Source organism: Lissotriton vulgaris, chromosome 1_1, assembly GCF_964263255.1.
Source record: "Lissotriton vulgaris chromosome 1_1, aLisVul1.2, whole genome shotgun sequence".
NCBI lineage: Eukaryota > Metazoa > Chordata > Amphibia > Caudata > Salamandridae > Lissotriton > Lissotriton vulgaris.
This window is the reverse complement of record NC_141685.1, coordinates 1,392,085,335-1,392,104,985: the sequence shown is the minus strand read 5'-3', so window position 1 is coordinate 1,392,104,985 and position 19,651 is coordinate 1,392,085,335. Positions and strand designations below refer to the sequence as shown.

Genomic DNA, 19,651 nt, shown 5'->3' with positions numbered 1-19,651 from the left:
AAGCATTAACACTCTTCATCAGTGCCTAGAGAACACCAGCTGTAAAGTGAACAATGTTAGTGCACTTATAATTACCATTCTTATTATTGTACTCTTTTCTGCAGTAACCCTTTAATCTTTTCTAAATATTACTCTAAATCATCTGTTATTTTTTGTTCTCCTTTTAGAGCATCCTGTTATCACATCTGTATTTTCCTTGAGTGTGAAACTTGAGGACGAGATATGTCCAAAAGAAGAACCAAGTACTGAAGGAAAAAACATAGGTGAGCACACTCATTGGCATTTGTGAGAGGCTGTTGTGTAGTTCAGTAATGTCTTTACAACATAAAAACGCGTTCTTCACTAAACTATGTGCCACTCAGTACGGCTTCAAATACAGAAATACTTTTGACTCCGTCAACCACTGATAAAGTTTCACTTAATGTTAAGTTCGCTAGTATCCCAGCGATATTCTTTCAATGAGTTTGGAACAGATTTGGCAGAGTTTAATGCCGCAGGCACGTTTATCTGAACATTATGTGGTAAGTAACGTCCACCCCAAAGTTATTTTAAACTAGCAATTCTGCTACGGCTAGTTACACCTCCTCAGTACTTGCTGAATGTACTAAACCCTTATTTGAGCTCCTTTTTGACTGCAATCCCATCTAGGTGAAACATAAGTGGGGGAATACGATTCATGGAAAACTATGGGGACTCCTTTTTAGAAAACAATGAGTCACACAAAGTTGGAGCTGTGTTTCTCTTGAGCCCCTGTCTCTGATGGAAATGCTAGTAGTACCTGGGGCCAGGATTCCTCCTGTTGTGGGTGCTGAGGGGTGGGGGATACTGTACTTGCTGTCATGGAACTCTTCTGACATCAAAAGATATTGACTTTGAAGGCACTTCCCCTTTTATCAATCTGATATTATTTTATTATAAGAAACCTGGATGTCCAACAATATTAGACTACAGAATTGCACCATGTCTTATTTGCCCTTCAAACCTTCATCTAGGGTTACACTTGGGGGTGTGGTACCTTGCAACCGGCATCTGAACCGAAGTGAATGTGAATGGAGCTCGGTTTGATGGAACCCTCGCTCACATTTTAGCTGTCCAGGTCTGTTTTAAAGTTTGTCAACAGCGTGGTTCTGATCAGGTCGTTGTTAATTGCTTGTGTCCCCCGTGCTGTCAATTTTATGGTCTAGTTTTGAGCAAATTAAAACGTCTGTGTAGTACTGTGGCGATAATGACCTGGATTAACCAGACTATTTTCAGTGGTGCATTTAATGTATATTGTCTAACAGGATATTGCACCTGTTGAATGCAGTTCAGCCCGGAATATTCACACTCGTACATTCAGTGCACTAAACAGAGAAGAGTAGTTGGCAGAGAGTTTTAATAATGGAAGGAAATTGGGGGATGTTTCTGGGCGTACAATACTTACAGGGGGTTCAGCATCCATTGTTTCTTTCACCATCAAAGCTTAGCCTCTCATTTGAGGTGCTCAAGGAAGTCCGTCTCTCGCACTGCACTGAGAGCAATTAAAAGACCCAGTGTGTATATCAGGATGTATGGGCTCTAACTGCTGTACGTGTGAAGGGGCGTGGAAGGGGAGGTAACCCCCAAGGCTAATTTCTTAACACGTCAAAGGAGCAATGCCCCTTTCAATTACAGCTGGGTATTGTGCTTGGACCTCTGGCTCCTTCTTATTAATAAAAGATAGTTCAGTTATTGATATTATCCAGGCTTTTAGAAGGATCTGAAAAGATGTTGCTAGGCATAATTTGCAAAGGAAGGCAAGAGGGTTGGGCTCTAAAAACCCGTCTACTTCTTTGTTTTACAAAGAACGGAGAGTTGTAGGGGTGGACTTTATAAGAGCAGGTACTGAATTGGGAAAACAGTTGTTCTTAGGAGTAGGAAACATAAACAGGGGTTTGAAAATCTTATCATGTGGAAGCAGTGCAGAAAGTTCTCCATAATTAGGAATGGCCAATATATGCAGATCTGGATAATAGTGACCAATGGCCCCACGCCTCCAACCCTCCAACCCCCTTCCTTTCCTCCTCCCCTCCCCTGTTCAGAATAGGACAATAGAACAACATGACTATAATTTGATTGCTTGCCCCCTAACCGGTGTCTGTTTAGCTGAATTTCCTTACACCGGTATAAATGAGCTTAGATTTTCTCACTGCACTGTTTCGTTTTCTATAATAAAGAATGTGCTCTCCTAATTGGTTAAAAAAGTGTAGGAAACATGTTTGTAAATCACTATTGGTGACATCAGGTGAGAGCTAGCAATTGTTTCTACAAGTGACTACACAACAAACCACTCATCCACATATGTGCAAATACAATTTCTGGCCAACTCATTTGCGGTTGATGTAATATCTTCAACATATCGCAGAATCTCCCATGAAGTATCTGGAGTGAATGCCTTGAACATTACCCTATAGTAAAATTAACTTCTATTGCTTTCCTCCTGTTAGGGGAAGCTTCCTCTGAACTGGCATGTTTTGAAAACTGCAGGGAAGAAATGTGTGCGAAGGAGGAACCTCTGCTCGTGGAGAGAATCTCAGGTGAGCACTAACGAGGGGCCATTGAGAAGGTTATGAGTGACTGCATTTCGAGATTTTTGATTCTTTAGCTTCATATAGAGCTTGGAACAAGTGATGCCCATAGGAAGCCTTTAGTGTAATTGCCTTCCAGCTGCAAGATTTTAACTCTCCACATATTTGTAGGCTGAAGTATGTTTTGTTTAGCTGAAGATTTTCTGCCAATCCCAAGACACTTTCAGTCTGCCCATAGTCTTTTATCCTGCCTGGAGGAGTCTGACAAGAAACAATTCCGTGGTGAATGGAGAAAGAGAGGTGAAATTTGCCACGCAGTGGAAGCAGAAAATGCCTCCAGGAAACAAATACTTAATATTTTTAACCCAAAAATAATACGGAAAATTAGAGCCAGTGTCCTAGAATCTTCACAGCTGAGCAGAAAAACAACTGAGGAATCAATCATTGGAGTTAATATTAGGTCCATTCTTTCATCTAGTTCTGAAAGAACAACAAAATAAAACCTCAAAGCCATGCAAAAACCTGGTTAAATGAGGATCGAGATAAAAAAGAATGATTCCACCTGGACCTCGAATCAATCACTGCACATTGGGCCTAATTCATAAAGGATACTTACATTATTGAGTACGTTTACACTTTTGAGTGAGTTTCCTACTTTTCGATAATCAGAAACTGCACTTTTGTAGTAACTTACACTTTGTAGTAGCTCCTGCACTGCTCATTGCCAACCACTGCACGAAAAATTAAATTTGGCAGGAAACAACGCGTTTCACCTTTTGGCTTGATCTCACTGCATTGAGATGGAAACGTGATCAAGCCGAAAGGTGAAACACGTTGTTTCCAGCTAAATTACATTTTTGGTGCACTCTAGTGAGTCGAGTACATCTGTTTTAACAAATGGAATACTTATTGAAATTTGTTGGGTGACCGGGAGCCCTACCTCGACCCGCCCGTGAGCGGGACTGGCATTTTACCAGAACTGTTGAGCGTATATATATGTATTTATAACTATTTTAAATAATTTAATTTAATATTTCATATGGGGTTTTATTTTAAGTCCCCTATGGGAGAGTGTTGCAGTACCATTCGTTGGCCATGGGTAGTGCATGACTTTCTACAAAGTATAAGTTACTAATTAAGTGGAGTTTGTGAATCATGCCCTTAGTGTTCTGCTGACAAACTAGCCTTCAGAATTCAACAAAGTAGGGTACAAAACAGCCATGTTTGTGCATGAAAATAGTAGGTGTTAGGAATCAGACTAAACACTCCTCTTAATAAACAAAACCAATTGGAATTAATCAGTTTGCCCAACATAGCCAACCTACGTTTTCCAGGACTTACAATTTTGTATTAGATAAAAAAAACATTGCAGTCTTCAGACACCATGTTGTGAGGGTAGCACGCTGGGAAATACACAAACTCTAAATCTGCCTGCAATCTGTGCGGCTAGTGAGGTAGATAATAAAACCATGCAAGACCATCCTCTTTCTCCAAAATGTATTCAACTGTTGAGTTTCACGAGCTGCAGGAATGTATAGGGTTTATGTTGCTAGAACCTAGCTACAAAGTAGCAGAGTGCTATAGAAGAGTGTTTACACAGGGAAAATGAGAAGGACAAGGATGCACTTGAAGTAAAAGCCATGAAGGGGGATATGCTAAAGGGTGGGGGCGACTGGGAATCACATTGGAGAGGAAGGTTCTGATGGGGCGAGAGAACGTACATGGAAATAATTTTGTAAATAAGGCCAAATTGCAGCATAGGATCTGGGAGGAGGTCCTAGAAATGTAATGGGGCTGTGAGAAAGGAGGAAGGTGGGAAATTGCAGGTATACTGGAGAGTTTATTTTTATTTTGTAGGTATACTGGAAACATTGGGCGGATTGATATCGCTTTAGTAGGACTGTTGCTTAGTGATTACTTTGTAACTCAGAAATTGCAATGTGTCTTCAACTCGTTCTGGAAGTGGAGCTTGAATGGACCTGGTAGATTTAAACTGTGATGGAACTCTACGTTCTTGAAGCACAGCTAAAGGGTTAGAGGCCAATTACGTCTTAGGTGGTGCTGCGACGGCTGTGCACCAGCTTAGCACCGCCATAGCGGTGCAGGGACATTGCCTCCTGAAGGCACCTCTTTGACAGTGGGGGCATGGGGGCTCTGTAGGATCCCATTTGTATTCCCCTCCACCAGCCTTTTCAAGGCGATGAGCCTGCCATGAAATGGCTGGCGGAGAGGAAACTCGTAATATGCTCCGTGGACCACGGCGGTCCAGACTTGCATATTGTATAGACCTCTGCGCTGCGCCACTGCCAGGGAACAACAGTTCTCTGGCGCATCCGGTGGTGGTTCAAAAAGCTGCCTCGTAATAGGGCAGACGCAAGATCGCCACCCTGAGTACCGTGGTCAAAGACCTTGGTGTCCTGTCTTCTCCTTCCTGCTTTTCCTAATTTCCATGTTGGTTATAACTGTTGCTGTTGTGCATCTTGCATGTTCCAACGGAGGTCTTGATCTGGATCAACAGGTACAGTGGAGCTAGCTTGAATGTAATCAAACCTGGCTTCAGATGCCAGTGGAGCTCTGTCAGTATTGGTGTGTATAGATCATTCTTTCTTAGATATTAAGAGTAGACTGGCTGCTGCATGAACCGTGCTCCTCAGCAGTGTCCCTGTGGGATAGAAGTCTGCCAGAAGAGTATTACTTCCATTCACATTAAATAGTTCTAGTGCTATGCTGCTATTCGGAATTACGCTTCTCTTGGCTGTGGACAAGGGTAAGAGATGACCTTGACCCCAATGTGTTTTTCTGCTCATTGTTTAATAGAACACATAATTGGTTTGGCATTACTGAGCTTGCATTACTTGGACAGAGGTCTGTAGAATAAAGTGTTATAAGCATGTATAGTTTTGTGGTTTTTCATTGACTGAATGGCCGAGGAATGACTCAAGGCTCCTTCATGTTAACTCATCAATTCAACATGCACACAAGGTCCCTGGCAGGAATTCTGCAACAGTTTGAGCTGATTAACCCGGTCTTTGCTGATTGCACACATCTTCCAACTGGGCTAAACCGTATCATGAATCACGTGATACAAGTCTGTGCGGGATGGCGGGCTGGAACACTGGCAATCGGTATCTGCTGTTTTACTTGTGTGGCCGGGGCGGACTGGGGTGGGGGGGGGGGTGTGGGTGATTGGGCGATGTGGACACTGTGATGGCTACGGTTAAATTTTGTACCTGGAATGTCAGGGGAATGCACACACCCTCACGTAGATATCAGGTGTACTCCTATCTTAAACGGCATCAGGTACAGATCGCATTGTTGCAGGAGACCCACCTAGTAGCCGCAGAGGTTGCCACACTTCGCCGTAGATGGAGGGGGCAAATATTTGCCACGAGCTTCTCAGCGTTTGCACGAGGGACCCTGATCTGGGTGCGACCAGGAGTTCCATTTGCACTGACACACAGCAACATTGACACAGAGGGGCATTATGTCTTCATACAGGGTAGACTGGACGGGCAACAGATAGTTATAGCCTCCATCTACGCACCTAATGTCGAGCAGGGGAGGTTCCTGACGAGACTGTCGACGGTGATTGCACCTTGGCCCGACGTGCCCCTATTGTTGGGTGGCGATTATAACAGTGTGCTAGATGTCTCCCTCGACCGCTCGTCTCCTCCGGCGACAATCGCCCCAGCCCAAGCAGCCTCCAGGGCCCTCCTTGATTGGGCGACACAGTGGAACCTGCAGGATGCTTGGCGAGTCAGAAACCCCAACGCCCGGGTATACTCCTATTTCTCCGGGGCCCACTCATTACACGTCAGACTAGATAGGTTTATGATGTCCCGTGACTTGATTCCTCACGTAACAGACACCGACTACCTGGGACGGACGCACTCAGACCACAACCCACACACTCTAGATTGTGGATGGAAGCGCCCGCGCCCGCCTGTGCCCACATGGCGCCTGCAGCCGGATCTCTTGCTCGATGCCCCATTCCGGGAGGAGATGTCCGGGAGGATACTACAATACTTTGAGGAAAATGGCGATTCGGCCTCGTCCCCGCAAATTGAGTGGGACGCCTTTAAAACGGTGACCCGGGGGAACTGTCTCGGTGTGCAGGCAGGCCTGCGGGGGCAGGTGGAGCGGGATCTGCTGAAAGCGGAGGTGACCTTGCTAGACAAAGAGCGGGAAGCGGCGGAGGGCGATGACTCCCCATTGATCACGGCCAGGGCTGATCACGCCCTTCTGATGGAAAGACTGAAGAACCTTAATTTTGCAGCACACTCTGCACGCACCCACAACACCGGCGACAAGCCAGGCAGACTTCTATCATGGCTGATACGGCAAGAAACTCATTCAGCGTCGGTGCTGTCGATCCGCACGACTCAGGGCACTGAAGTCTTCACACAAAGACAGATACATGAGGCATTCACATCACATTATAGGTCCTTATACAGCTCGAGGCTGAGAACCACCGAGGTGGAGATCATAGATTACCTAGCGACACTGCAGCTACCAGCGGCCACTCACGCCCAACAGGCGGAGCTGGGGGCGGAGCTTACTGGTGAGGAGCTACGAGAAGTGATCTTTTCCCTCTCTAACGGCAAGGCGCCGGGCCCGGACGGGCTCCCGGCCGAATTTTACAAGGCCTATTCCTTGTTACTAATACCCGAACTGTTAAAGGTGTACAAGGCGGCATTTGAGGATGCTGAACTTCCGGCGTCCCTGAACGAGGCCAATGTGATCTCCCTGCTGAAACCAGGCAGGGAAGCGTGCGAGCTAGGATCGTACAGGCCATTGGCGCTCCTTAACACAGATTACAAGATCTTGGCGGCGACACTGGCTCGGAGAGTTGCACCCCTAGTTCCCACACTGGTGCACCCTGACCAGAAACGCTTTGTGCCCACCCGCAGTACGTCTTACAACATACGCCGCTTCTTCAGAATCCAACGCTACGCGTCCTCCACCTGGCCACACTCGGGGTGCATAATACTTGATCTTGAAAAGGCGTTTGACTCGGTGGAGTGGCCCTTTCTCCTCCAAGTGCTCGAAAAGTATGGGCTGGGCGACGCCTATATACAGATGGTGGGGCTCCTCTACCAGGCGCCCGAGGTGCGAGTCCGGACTGGGCGGCTATTCTCTGACAGAATAAGGATTGGGAGAGGCACCAGACAGGGATGTCCCCTCTCTCCCCTGATATTCGCACTTGTGATGGAGCCATTGGCGGAACTGCTCCGGACCTCCGGTGCCGCCTGGGGTATCCCGCTAGCGGACGGAACCCACTCGGTGTCTCTGTATGCCGATGACTTACTGTTATATATCAGGGACCTCACCCATATACCTACGACACTCACGGACATCTTTCAGATGTTCGGGGACATGTCAGGTCTCCGCGTTAACTGGTCGAAATCAGGGGTCTATGCGTTCAGTGACACTATGCCACAATGTGATGTGCAAATGATGGGAGAGAAGCTTCAATGGCACCCGACGGTATTCCGGTACTTGGGGATCCTCATATATCGGGACCCCGTTGATCTCCTGGAGGGCAACCTAGTGAGAGCCATCTCCTCACTGTCAGCCCAGGTCACGTTCTGGAACTCCCTCCCATTGAATGTGCCGGCCCGAGTGGCACTGACGAAGATGATAATGCTCCCCCGGCTCCTCTACTTTTATGCTAACCTTCCGGTGTATGTGCCGACGCGCATATTCAAGGGTTTGGAAACCCTCACCAGGCGCCTTATCTGGAATTAAGGACGCCCCCGGGTGGCATTGAGGACCCTATATGCGGCCGCGGAGTCTGGAGGCCTGGCGGTTCCCAATCAGGAACTATATTACCTGGCGGCCCAATTGCAATGGGTTGCCTATTGGCTGAGCGGTAAGAATCTGATGGACACGGCCACGGAGGACACCACCTTATCCCCAACTCAGGTGCTGACGCTCTTCCACCCCCTGACGCGGGGCCGGCCACCCAACCAGATCCATCTAGCTGTCGCAAGGCAGTGCTTTATGCGAAGCCTCAGACTCACCAAAAGCACAGTACCATATGCCCCGAACCTGCCACTGCTGGGGACCCCCTGGGGGGATGGCGTGCTGTCTTCAACCGTGCTACGCAGTTGGACTGCGGCGGACTTGGACGGACTAGGTGACCTGTATAGTGATGGGGAGCTACTGTCCTTCGAGACTCTGACAGCCGACACCGGTCTGCCAGCAGGACAGTTTCTGACACACGCGAGGCTTCTCCGAGTGCTGACAGAGACATGGGGGGACCTGACACACGAGCTGACCACACACATGCTCATACAGTACCTACATGTGATGGGCGATGGTTCCCATCTAGTGCACTGGCTGGCTCAGGCGCTAAACTATCATACTCAATTCTCCTCCCAACGACTGAGAGAGAAATGGACGGCCGACCGGGGTAGGGAATGGACGGATAAACAGTGGGCCGCAGTACTGGCAGGAGCAAGGAACATTCCTCGCAATGCGAGATTTAGGATCATCCAATATTATATAATACACCGCGCGTATCTATCCCCGGACAAACTGAACCTCTACTTTGGCCTCGCCTCTTCGGCATGTCCCAGGTGCGGTCTCCTGAACTCGGACCTGCTACACGCACTCTGGAGTTGCACTCACCTCACCATGTACTGGTCGGCGGTCACTGACACATTAGCGGCGGCCACGGGCGACACCCTCCCCAAGACGTGGGAAGTATGCCTGCTGGGACTCTACAAGAGAACCAAGCAGTCCAAACTACAGGCACGTTTCTGGGACCTGGGGCTCATTACGGCTAAGCGGCTCATCACGAAACGCTGGAAAAATAATGCCCCCCCGCGACCTGCAGACTGGCGTCGCTCATTTGCCAACTGGGCTAGCGCAGAGAGTGTGTCTTTGCACAGGGAGGAGACAGCGGGCCTTCGTATGTACCCAATTGCCCAAGAGTGGGACACCACCCTGACAGCATACCATCGGGCTTGCACCCAGGCTGGCATTGCCTGACCGCCTTGTCATGGAGTAGAGATAGACCAGTCATCCTCCGCCCCGGCATGCCACTTCCCCCCCCGTTACCCCCCCCCCCAGCCGTTGGGGTAACGCTCAGCAAACTCCATTGGCTATCATTCCCCCCCACCGCCTTCTGGCCGCAGCAACTCTCAATCCACAACCACTCCCGCCCCCCGCACAGTCCACATATGGCGTCACATACGCCGTTAGGGTCACTGATACACTACTGTACATGCTAGCACTAGTCCGATTGTTGTTGAAGTGTTTTCTCTCCTATTTCCTTTCATTCCCTATTGTTTCTCATGATGGGCGGTTAGCTTGTTTCTGCTGTGCTCACGATGATGCTAATCTTCCCCGCCCCGTTTGCTCTTCCTACAATGTTTTTTGAATACTGCCACGATCACAAGACTATAGCCCAGTGCATTATATGGCGAAATGGGTTTTCTGTCTTTGACTTCACCCATGCCCACCATGGAACGCAGTCTAGGATGAACATTGTTGGCTATCATGACCACCTTGGTCCTTCTGCAGTGATGAACGCTGCAGGCACTGCAACCCGTGATTTCTTCCTGGTACTGATAATTGCGGACTAATGCATATTCTCTGGCTACTGTTTATTTTTACTCATATGTGACCAACATGTCGAAAAAAGTTACTGACTGGGTAATGCTCGAAGTTTATATGACATTGTATGATCTATTGGCTTATTACTTGTGAAATTAAATAAAATATGGGACCGTTGGTCTCAAAAAAAAAAAATGAATCACGTGATACATTATTTAAAACATTGCTTCTTTCCTGACTGAGATTTAGGTATGGATGTAGGAAACCTGTTTAACATTGAAAGGAGAACAAACAGATGCTCTTGTACTTGGCAGAGAATGTCATAGCTGGCCATCCATGTCAACCCTGGAAGCAAAGCCAATAGCCAGGGAATTATGTTACTGATGGAGCTACTTTGTGACAGAGGGCATGAGCAGTAAACAATGTTAATTGAGCCCGATTGGGGTGGTTGGTTATTCACCGTTGTAAAAGGCTGTAGGTGGAACACCCTTCCAGTCTTCAGTGTGTGCTGATGACTGCAGTCAACCCGAATAAATACTCCAAACCTATGCATTTCAAAAGGGATTTATTTAGTGGCTGGCTAATACATTTTTCACATACATACTCCTGTGTTTTTTGTTACTATTCTGTGAAGTAACACAAATGTTGCAAAAAGCAAGCACCAAGACGTTCAAAATACTTGTGCAACTTTTAATGTGCTGTGATAAAATATGTTTGTCTTATTTTCTCATGCTTATTTAGAATGGTGGATATTTTTCACTGCTCCTGCTTATAATGTATCAGTTGTGTGGTCAATTCTATATTCAGCAAGACCAATAGGTTGTGTTTTTATATTGAGCAAAGTTTTGAAATGCACCGCTCCAACAGTCAAATTTACACCATATATCGGTGATAGAGTCTGTTTTCAAAAAGAATATTCCAAATGAGTTGACGCTGAGTCCGCAGTTGCAAAAAGTGTTCAGATTCTTTAATGTTCCAATTGAAAAAAGAAAACCAGCCAACGCGTTTCGTTCCGTCAGGCGGAACTTCTTCAGGGCTGTAGATCATAGATAAAACATACAAGAAAACCATGTGTAAATACCTTCAAAGGCATAAATTTGCAACATACATAAAAGACAAACAATATTAGCTTAACCATGTCAAGCTAAGGTTAAAAACATACCACCATTAAAAATGCAGCAAATAAATCCTACCACAAAAAGGAAATTGTCCTGTCTTTTTCATTTAGTTTTTCTGCTGCATGCAAAGTTTAAAAAGGGGAAGAGAAACAGTTCTTAAGTTTCACCCTCCGGAGTGGCCTCAGGTTTAAATCATCATTAACAATCCAATTTGTATATTATAAATCAATATTATCTGTCAGGAAAAAACATTTTGTTGGTTTTGTAGTATTTTTCGCACCCATTCAGTTTGCATATAATGATGCTAAAGTTTGCAATTGGCAGAAACAGCGTCCTCATTGTTTGATCTTTATATCAGAATATATGACTGCAACACATTTCTACGTCAGACACTTAAATAATCCATCAGATTAGGTTTACTGTCCCTCAAAAGCTGTTTGTTTGTGGACTCAAGAAGACACACACAGCACTATTACAATGAAGAGTATCAAAATAGAAAGATCGCATTAGCATGAACGGTACTGTGTATGTTACTGCGTCACCCCAAAAATTATAGATTTCTAATACCTCACAATGGGGACACATCAGGGGCATCCGCTGTTCAACGAATGAACCCATTATCCAAACATTTCGGTTGTGTTTTTATTTTTGGATCTCTATTTTAATGAAGACACAAGGTCCATTGATAGAAACATTTGACCTTGGAGTTGATAATGTATTTGTTACTATCACAGCAGTTCAATATTCCATTTAGTTACTTGTGTTATATCATTTGAATTCGATTTGGTGAACACCATAACATGGTTTTTTTTGTTGCAATATATATTGTTGCACCAGCTGGAATTTTCGGCAATTGTTTTGGTACATTCACTTAAATATGGGTAAATCTTTAAACCAGGGGTGTCTAAACCCGGTCGAGGTCGGTCGGACCAGAGTCAGATTTTCCAGTTACCCCTATAAAGCAAATTTAGGTGCAGCAAATCTCAGTGGAACCCATTTAGATATACTTTGGGAAACTTGTAAATATTGCACTGATCTTCCCCAGCAGGGTCACTTTTTACAACCCTGTTGCAAACCATTTGTGCTTTAATAGCAGATAACATATTTTGTGTTTACATTTTCAATATGATTGCATTATATTTAGTGTGTGTTAGGTGTAACTGTGCATGGGGCATACATGTGTTCTCTGGTGTCTATAAAGACCTTCTTTCCAACAGAATCTTTTCATACATTTTGCACACTGAAAAGGTTTCTCTCCTGAATGCGTTCTTAAATGTCCCAGAAGATGGTGTTTTTGACTGAAGCTTTTCTCACATTCAGTACAATGATAAGGTCTCTCTCCTGAATGTGTTCTCTGATGACGGATGAGGTGTACTTTCTGAATGAAGCTTTTGTTGCATTCTGTACATTGAAAATGCCTTTCTTTCGAGGATGATGCAATCTTTGTTATTTGGTGTTCAGTAGAATTTGTTTGACCTACAAAAGGCTGGGCCAACCACAAATAATTATGATTAGTCATTTTCCCTACTTTGGGAATTGATTGCGGTAAGCGGTGTTGTATTTTGTTGACACATTCATTTTCACTTTGAACAAGTTTAAGATTTCTATCTGACCACAGCTGGCCTTTAGAGCTGGTAATCTGCTTCGATTTTTTGATAACCTTCCCTTTTCCCGAAGAAGTTGTGCATTGGATGTTTTTATTAGGGTATTGTTCAGGCTCTTCACCTTTACTTTTTCTTTTCATACGACCTTGACCTGTTGAATTAAAATGAAAATCAAATCATTAGCTTTTTGTGTTCAAGAAAATGAGACCATATAATCCAGCATAATACAGAGCATCTTAAAAATGAGCTAGTACCTAAAGCTATAATATCCTATTAAATCACTTTGCAGAACAGGCTTACTGTAATGTTCTCCAAATCTGGAATAAGCAGAATCAGTGATATCATTAATAAATAATGCTGTGTTGCTAATGTTTTTTCTTTCTGAAATCTATGTGAATATTTTTGAGAATTTCCATAATGGGCCTTTTGTTTGCTCAACCACTCACCACAGTAAGCATTCTGCCTTCAAAAGAATAACGTATTGCAGTTCTGCCTGTCATGGTCACCAAAAGATTGCGAACATGATATGTTTTTGAACTATTCTTTTTTTTGGAGTGAAGAAATGATTTGCACGTGGTTGGTCTTTCTTTGCAAAAGCATTTGCGGAGCACTAGAGTATTTATAGTTGAAATGGAATATATCAGGCATTTATCCTCACGTCCTATGAAAATTGGGTTCTAGTGCTAAAAGTGCCAGGCATCCTGACATGGCTGTCCTTGTGCTTGCATTGACTACGACTTTAACCTATACATCACTAATAAAGCCTAAAAAGGCAGATCTGTATCTGCGTTTACCTGAATCCTGTGGAAGGACAACATGGTCTAACAGTACAAGCCGTACTTCTGTACTGCTTGTTTTTGGAGTGGAGTCAAAAAACTGAATTTGCACGTAATTGGCCCTCCCTCATAAGGGTACCTGTGGAGCCCAAATTTTTTTTTTTAATGAAAGGTGCAACAGAATAAATGTATGGCTGCAATTATCAGTCGCAGCCGGCATGACTCACGGGTGGGAGGTCGCAAGGGAGGGGGGAGGCTTAATTAAAAAAAAAAAAAGTAAACTTACCTTCCCCTCTGGTCCAGCGTCGGGTCTCTTCTCTCTGCTCACAGGCAGCAGAAGCAGGCAGCCTCCCTCTCCCCCTCCCCCTAAGCCAATCACAATGCTGCAATGGCTACACTGCTACTGTACGCCTGTGACCTAGAAAGACCTTCTGCCCCCTTGTTTCTGGGTTCGTGAACATACTTCACATCAACGTTGAATTCATTTATGCATCATTCACTCACCCATCTATTTATCCTGGGGTGGCACGTTAACTTCCTCTACAAGAGAACAACTGAAATAAGAGTTTCTGATCACCTCTCACAATAAATGGTCTATCAAATTAATAACATTTAAATTGTCTCATCACCCATGTGCATGCAAGAATGTCTCTCTCTACCTCTCAAATACCACCTATGTGCAATGCAGAGTGTCTTTCTCTCTCTCTTCTCTCTCTCTCTCACAGAGTAGTGAATTTCTGAACTTTTTAGAGTCCGCCACCCAAATGCCACAACCTTTTCTTCCCCATTATCTACTAGCAACAAAACTTCTCCTAACTCATTCAAGCGTGCATCATTTGTCAAGAGTCCTTTTACAAACAATGAAAGGTGCCAATGTAGGCATTTCACCTAGATGTTCGTTTATCAGCTTAAAAGCACACAAAAACTCTTCCGTACACAGAAATCTTTCTCCCTTTTTAAGAAGTTGTCTCATTGGGTAAACCAATGAGGCAAAATCCATAATGAATTTGGAATATTATTCAGTCAATCCTTCATAAGATCTTATTTCTTCCTTGTCTCTTGGGAAAGATGCTCTAAGAACAGACTCCACCAAGTCCATCTTAGAGCTCATACATTCTATAAGTGTCACCAAGATATACCACAGTTCCAAATCTAAAACAAAATCTCTCCCTCTTGCAGTAGATATTGCCAAAATGGCGTGAAACAAGATTACAAGCAACAGCAGTGGTCAAATCACGATATTCAGGACGATTCATCTTCCACATAATCCCTGCAAAAAATTACCCATACCACTTTGTTAGAGGAGAAGTTAGCAGACATCACTCGTAAGCACTGTGCCCACACCAGCTTGCCTTTATCTTGTTACACACCACCGCATCACAAGATTAACATATATATTTTGAAATGTTCAGTAGGAAGGTATGAGCCCACCTGGTTGCAATCTTGTTTACCTCTTAATGTTAATAATGGCTGCAAGGGAGCTTTACCTTGTATTTCAAAACGGTCCAAAATAAAAGAAATATTGGACTGGCATCACATTTGAAGAATCTTCAATGTAACATAAGGTGTAGAAATCTTAAAACAAACACTGTCACTCATCTACAACGAAAGGCTGGATGCACTGTCTCCAAATATTCTATTCTAAGTAGGTAACAGCTCAGCATGTTGAAACACTTTCAGTGGTCCGAAGCATGTACAGGTCACAGATTCATATCTTGGCAGGGACTAAGCAAGTCTTGTATACATAACATTAAATTGAGGGCTTCAGTTGTCACTTAAAGGCTCTGTCAAGCTTCATTAAATAAATGGCCTGCATTAAATAACTATTTAAACGAGTGTTGTTTATATAACTATTATATGTTTTCCTGCACCATGTGATGGCCAAGTTCATGCCAGGCCTTCTCCAGTTAAACGTTTTACTCTCACTGATATTTACGAGGAGAATAAAACATACAAGACTGGCCACCAGGGTTACTTTCCTGTATAAAAGTTGCCGGCACAGAACAGGCAGAACTCATGGGGGAAAACCAAAAAGTTCAAAACCCAAACCGTTTGCCATTGGGATCCTCCATGACAGTTGGTAGTGTTGCCTCCACACAAGGAGCACAACAGTATGTTGTAGGCAGCAATATGTAGTGGAAATTATTAATAACAGGTTAATATTTTTCCCTGCCCACCATCCAGTTTAGTTCCCTGGTGTAAAGGTATTTATTTCCCTTTCATCCTGCACTTTGCTTGACGCGCCCATCTCGCCCTTTGATCCTCCTACACCCTCTCCTGCTATTATTTTATATAATTTCCTTCTGCAAGGGACGTTCCCTACTCCCAATCACTCCCCACCCAGCCTCGCTTGGGCCTTGAGGTCTTACTTGCCAACTATAAAGCTGAAATCTGGGTTCTTCTTGTTAAAGGGCAGGAGTTAGGAATTATGGGAAACCATAGTTGGGGCCAGTAGCACATTCTCTGCTCCCCTCTATAAAAAAAAGAAACATAGAAGTGATGTGATATATTTTTACTGTGCTTCTAACTGTACCTCACTTCACTTTCTTGTTCAACACATTGAAGACATTAACATTTCCCTTACTCTAGCAACCTCCATATGACAGCCAAGGTATTTGGCTACAGTGTATGTTTAGCCTCCAAGTACCCTATCAAAAAATCAACATGTGAAAATGTATTTTCTCAGTGCAAAATAGGCAAATATCAGTTACGAAAGGTGTTTCTGCATTAACTGCTTATACAGATTCCCACACACATAAATACATTGCTGTTAATCCGACCATCTGTGTTCTCCGGTCTGCTGGTGCGTGGAAATTATCACTTTAGATTGTTTAGGGTTGGCTATGCCTCATGTGAAGCTGATCCTCTCCCATGACTTTGGTCTGACTCTCTTATTTTTTACTCCCCTCAGCAAAGACTGTGAAAGCAGCGCCAGGGAGAGAGAAAGGAAGACCACCAGCTGACTACAGGTGCCCAAGCCAAAGAGTACCAAAGTTTGACACGGGGATACCCCTGACGTAAATGTTTAGTTTGTAGTTTTAAACTTGAGCTTTTAATGTTTCTTTCTGACCCATGACTTTTCTTTTGGCGGGATGCAAGTTGCATGAGTATCCATGATGGAGGGTCTCACAAAGTGAGTTGGTGAGCGGTGTGGAAAGAGGAAAATGAAAAAGTCAAAATCGGTTTCTAAGTGTGTGTTTATTTTTCTGTTTAGCCCAGTAGAGAACATTATGCTCCACGGAGTCAAGTCAGCAGAAGATTATGTACTAGAAAATCAAGATTTCTCTGTGGAAGAGGTGGCTGGAGAAAAGATGCTAATTTGCAAGTTTTGCAAAGAATCCGTTCCAATATTAGCCGGCAAAACAGCAAACAGAATTGCTGAACATCTTGCTTCCAAAACCCATTTACAATTTCAAAAGCAATCTACTTGTGACAGCCTGCACCAGTTTTCCTTCACAGAAACAATGACAAGCTTCAAAAGAAAACGTGAGGAAGAAAAGGATGTGGTGCGTGAATTTGCCCGTGCCCTAGTGAAATCTGGAACCAGTTTCCATCAAATCGATGGTCCCATTGGGAATCTTTTCCGCAGATGCGCAACAGTGGGCACGACAATGCCAACCCCAACTGAAATGCATGAAAAGTACCTACCTGAGCTGTTTCTCACAGATATGAAACACATTTCAGAGCTAATTCATGGTGATGTAAAAATTGCTGTTACCATTAATGAATCTTTGGAGATGCGTGGATACCCAGCAGTAGCAGTGCTGTTTACATTTTGCGATACAAAAAATGAGTGTGTCCGCCGCACTGTCATGGTTGATGCAGATATAGCAGAAAACTGCAATAAAATTTTAACTGCGGTGTTGCTCCAGAAAATACTTTGCCGGTTCAACAAGAATTTGAGTGACATTGTACTTATTTTCATAGATTCTCCTGCCTATATGAAAGACATGTGTGATGACCTTTTAAAGGGCATGCCGGAGTTTAATCCCTTCCTTGTACGAGACCCTTGCCGCATGCTAGATGGTATGTTAGAATCCGCTCTAACTTCATCAGAGTTAATGAGGAACACTGTTGATTTTGTAGGTTGCTGTGGTGCAGTGTTTAGGGATGCACGAGAGCTAAAACACAAATACTTCTCATTTTGTGCTTTGTATGGTATGAAAGAAAGAATGATTCCAGATGTGCGCTGTAACTGGTGGTTCTCAGTGCTAGATACAATGAATGCCTTATTGTCGATGTGGCGACCTTTCACAGAATTTATGCTCGGTTATCATGCAACTGGTAAGAAATGTGAAGATATTAGATCACATATTGATAACGAGCTGAAAAAAAGTATGGTCTACTGCATCCTTACATTTCTGAAGGAGAATACGGCTGCTCTAGTGGACATATTGAAAAAGCTAGAGTGTGAAAACACCTTGGTCTACCACGTGTACAGTTTAATTGGTACAGGTGTGAAAAGTCATCTTGAGAGTAAACTGGGGGAAGCCTTTAATGACTTTGGCCCTGCAACATGTGCCTTGCTAGAATGTTTGCCACTTGAAAAGCGAAGAGCTGTTGAGAAGGATTTCCGGATATTTTATTTAACAATGCACGAGAAATGGCTTTCAATGATGCATAGAACACTCTCATCTGCAACCATGTCACGGGGACTAAGCGATTTATCTTTGTGGTACTCTGTGCAAATTGTAGATCCCTTCCGCAAAGGAGAATTTTCTACAGACTTCGAAAAGTACAGCTTCATTTTTCAATGTTTCGATGACACAGAGGCCTTATCCAAACAGTTCAAATCATATGTTGCAGAGCCTGTACCTGAGAATTCCAATCTTCAGGCACACCAATATTGGAAAGGAAAGTTACAGCAGTGGCCTGAGTTAGCAAATTGTGTCTTGGCTGTTTTGGGACTGCCTGTCTCAAGTATCAATGTCGATAGGACATTTTCACAGATACAGGATCTTATGCAAAGTAAGGAACAAGAGGGGATGAGTAAAGACTTGCTGAAGAAGTGTAGTATACTTTATTACAATAAGTTTGACTTGTAGAAATTTATAATATAACAGTAGTGAGACAATCTTCTGAAGAGCCTCATGAATGTAAGTGCTTGTAAATTCCTGTATTTCGACTGAAGATGCTTGCATAGTGTAATATTTACACACTTAATCCTTTAATATTTCAATGTTATACATACAGTATATATCATACTAAGGTGGTGCAGAATATGCATGTTATACATGTTCAGTAATAAAAGCTAGATTCTATTTAAGCATCCGAAAATGGTATCCCTGGGATTTGTAATGGCATAAAAAGGTGTTCACAGTGAGAAGTACGAATTTTTCAAAGTTTGGAATACACTGCGAAACCACCACCATAATTAACAACACATTAACACTGAAACCCGTTTTATAAAGGAGGAAAAAGAGAAAAATTATGATTTTAAATGTCTTTTTTCTTTTCAGTATTCTGTCACCATTAAGCCACTCCAGCTTAATCTCCCAATGTTAATTTATCAGAGAATGCCTACATTGACCACAAACAGAAGGATATTTCATAGTATAGCTCTGTAGTGATTGCCATATCTTTTCAGGAATGGCTCACTCGATATTTGCCCAGTATGATTTTTAATAATGATGCATGTACTCACTTCCAGAATTGTTGATGCTCAGTTGTTTCCTATAACCATGAATGCTAAAGGAGTAAGTCTGTCCCTCTTCATTGATACCAATTGATGTTGCTGGATTGGAATCGTCAGGCCCTGTTTTTAAAATGAATAACACATTATAAACAACTCTTTATCAAGGTAAAGGAGCCATCCTGTAGAGCTGAGAGTAAAACATGGTACAATTGTGATGATTACTTCTCTCCTATTCAGAACTCGAAAAAGGTTGTATGCTTCCTTCTAAAAACTCTTCCAAACAAATTTCAGTGTATATTTTACTAGTATATACTTTGCTTGCTGGCAGTGGTTTCTGACAACTAGGTTTGAAGGTAGAACTAATAGAATTAATTCTTCCTGGTCAAAAAACTATGCTTGCCAAGAATCT

General features: G+C 43.5%; 2 protein-coding genes across 2 annotated transcripts in view; one reads left to right on the top strand and one right to left on the bottom strand.

Annotated features, from left to right (window-relative positions):
- Positions 1 to 19,651, bottom strand: part of LOC147750562 (uncharacterized) — a 245,567-nt gene that overhangs the window by 149,082 nt on the left and 76,834 nt on the right. The window contains exons 7-8 of the mRNA XM_086929621.1: positions 19,252 to 19,362; positions 12,380 to 12,982 (exon numbers count right to left, since the gene is read on the bottom strand). Coding sequence (XP_086785747.1) covers positions 12,380 to 12,982; positions 19,252 to 19,362 — 714 coding nt within the window. The remainder of the gene's footprint in view (positions 1 to 12,379; positions 12,983 to 19,251; positions 19,363 to 19,651) is intronic.
- On the top strand, positions 2,463 to 19,016 carry LOC147750563 (uncharacterized). Its single transcript, XM_086966888.1, has 2 exons — positions 2,463 to 2,555; positions 16,822 to 19,016. Exon 2 carries the CDS (start codon positions 16,838 to 16,840, stop codon positions 18,650 to 18,652), a length of 1,815 nt encoding a protein of 604 aa, XP_086823014.1. The 5' UTR covers positions 2,463 to 2,555; positions 16,822 to 16,837; the 3' UTR covers positions 18,653 to 19,016.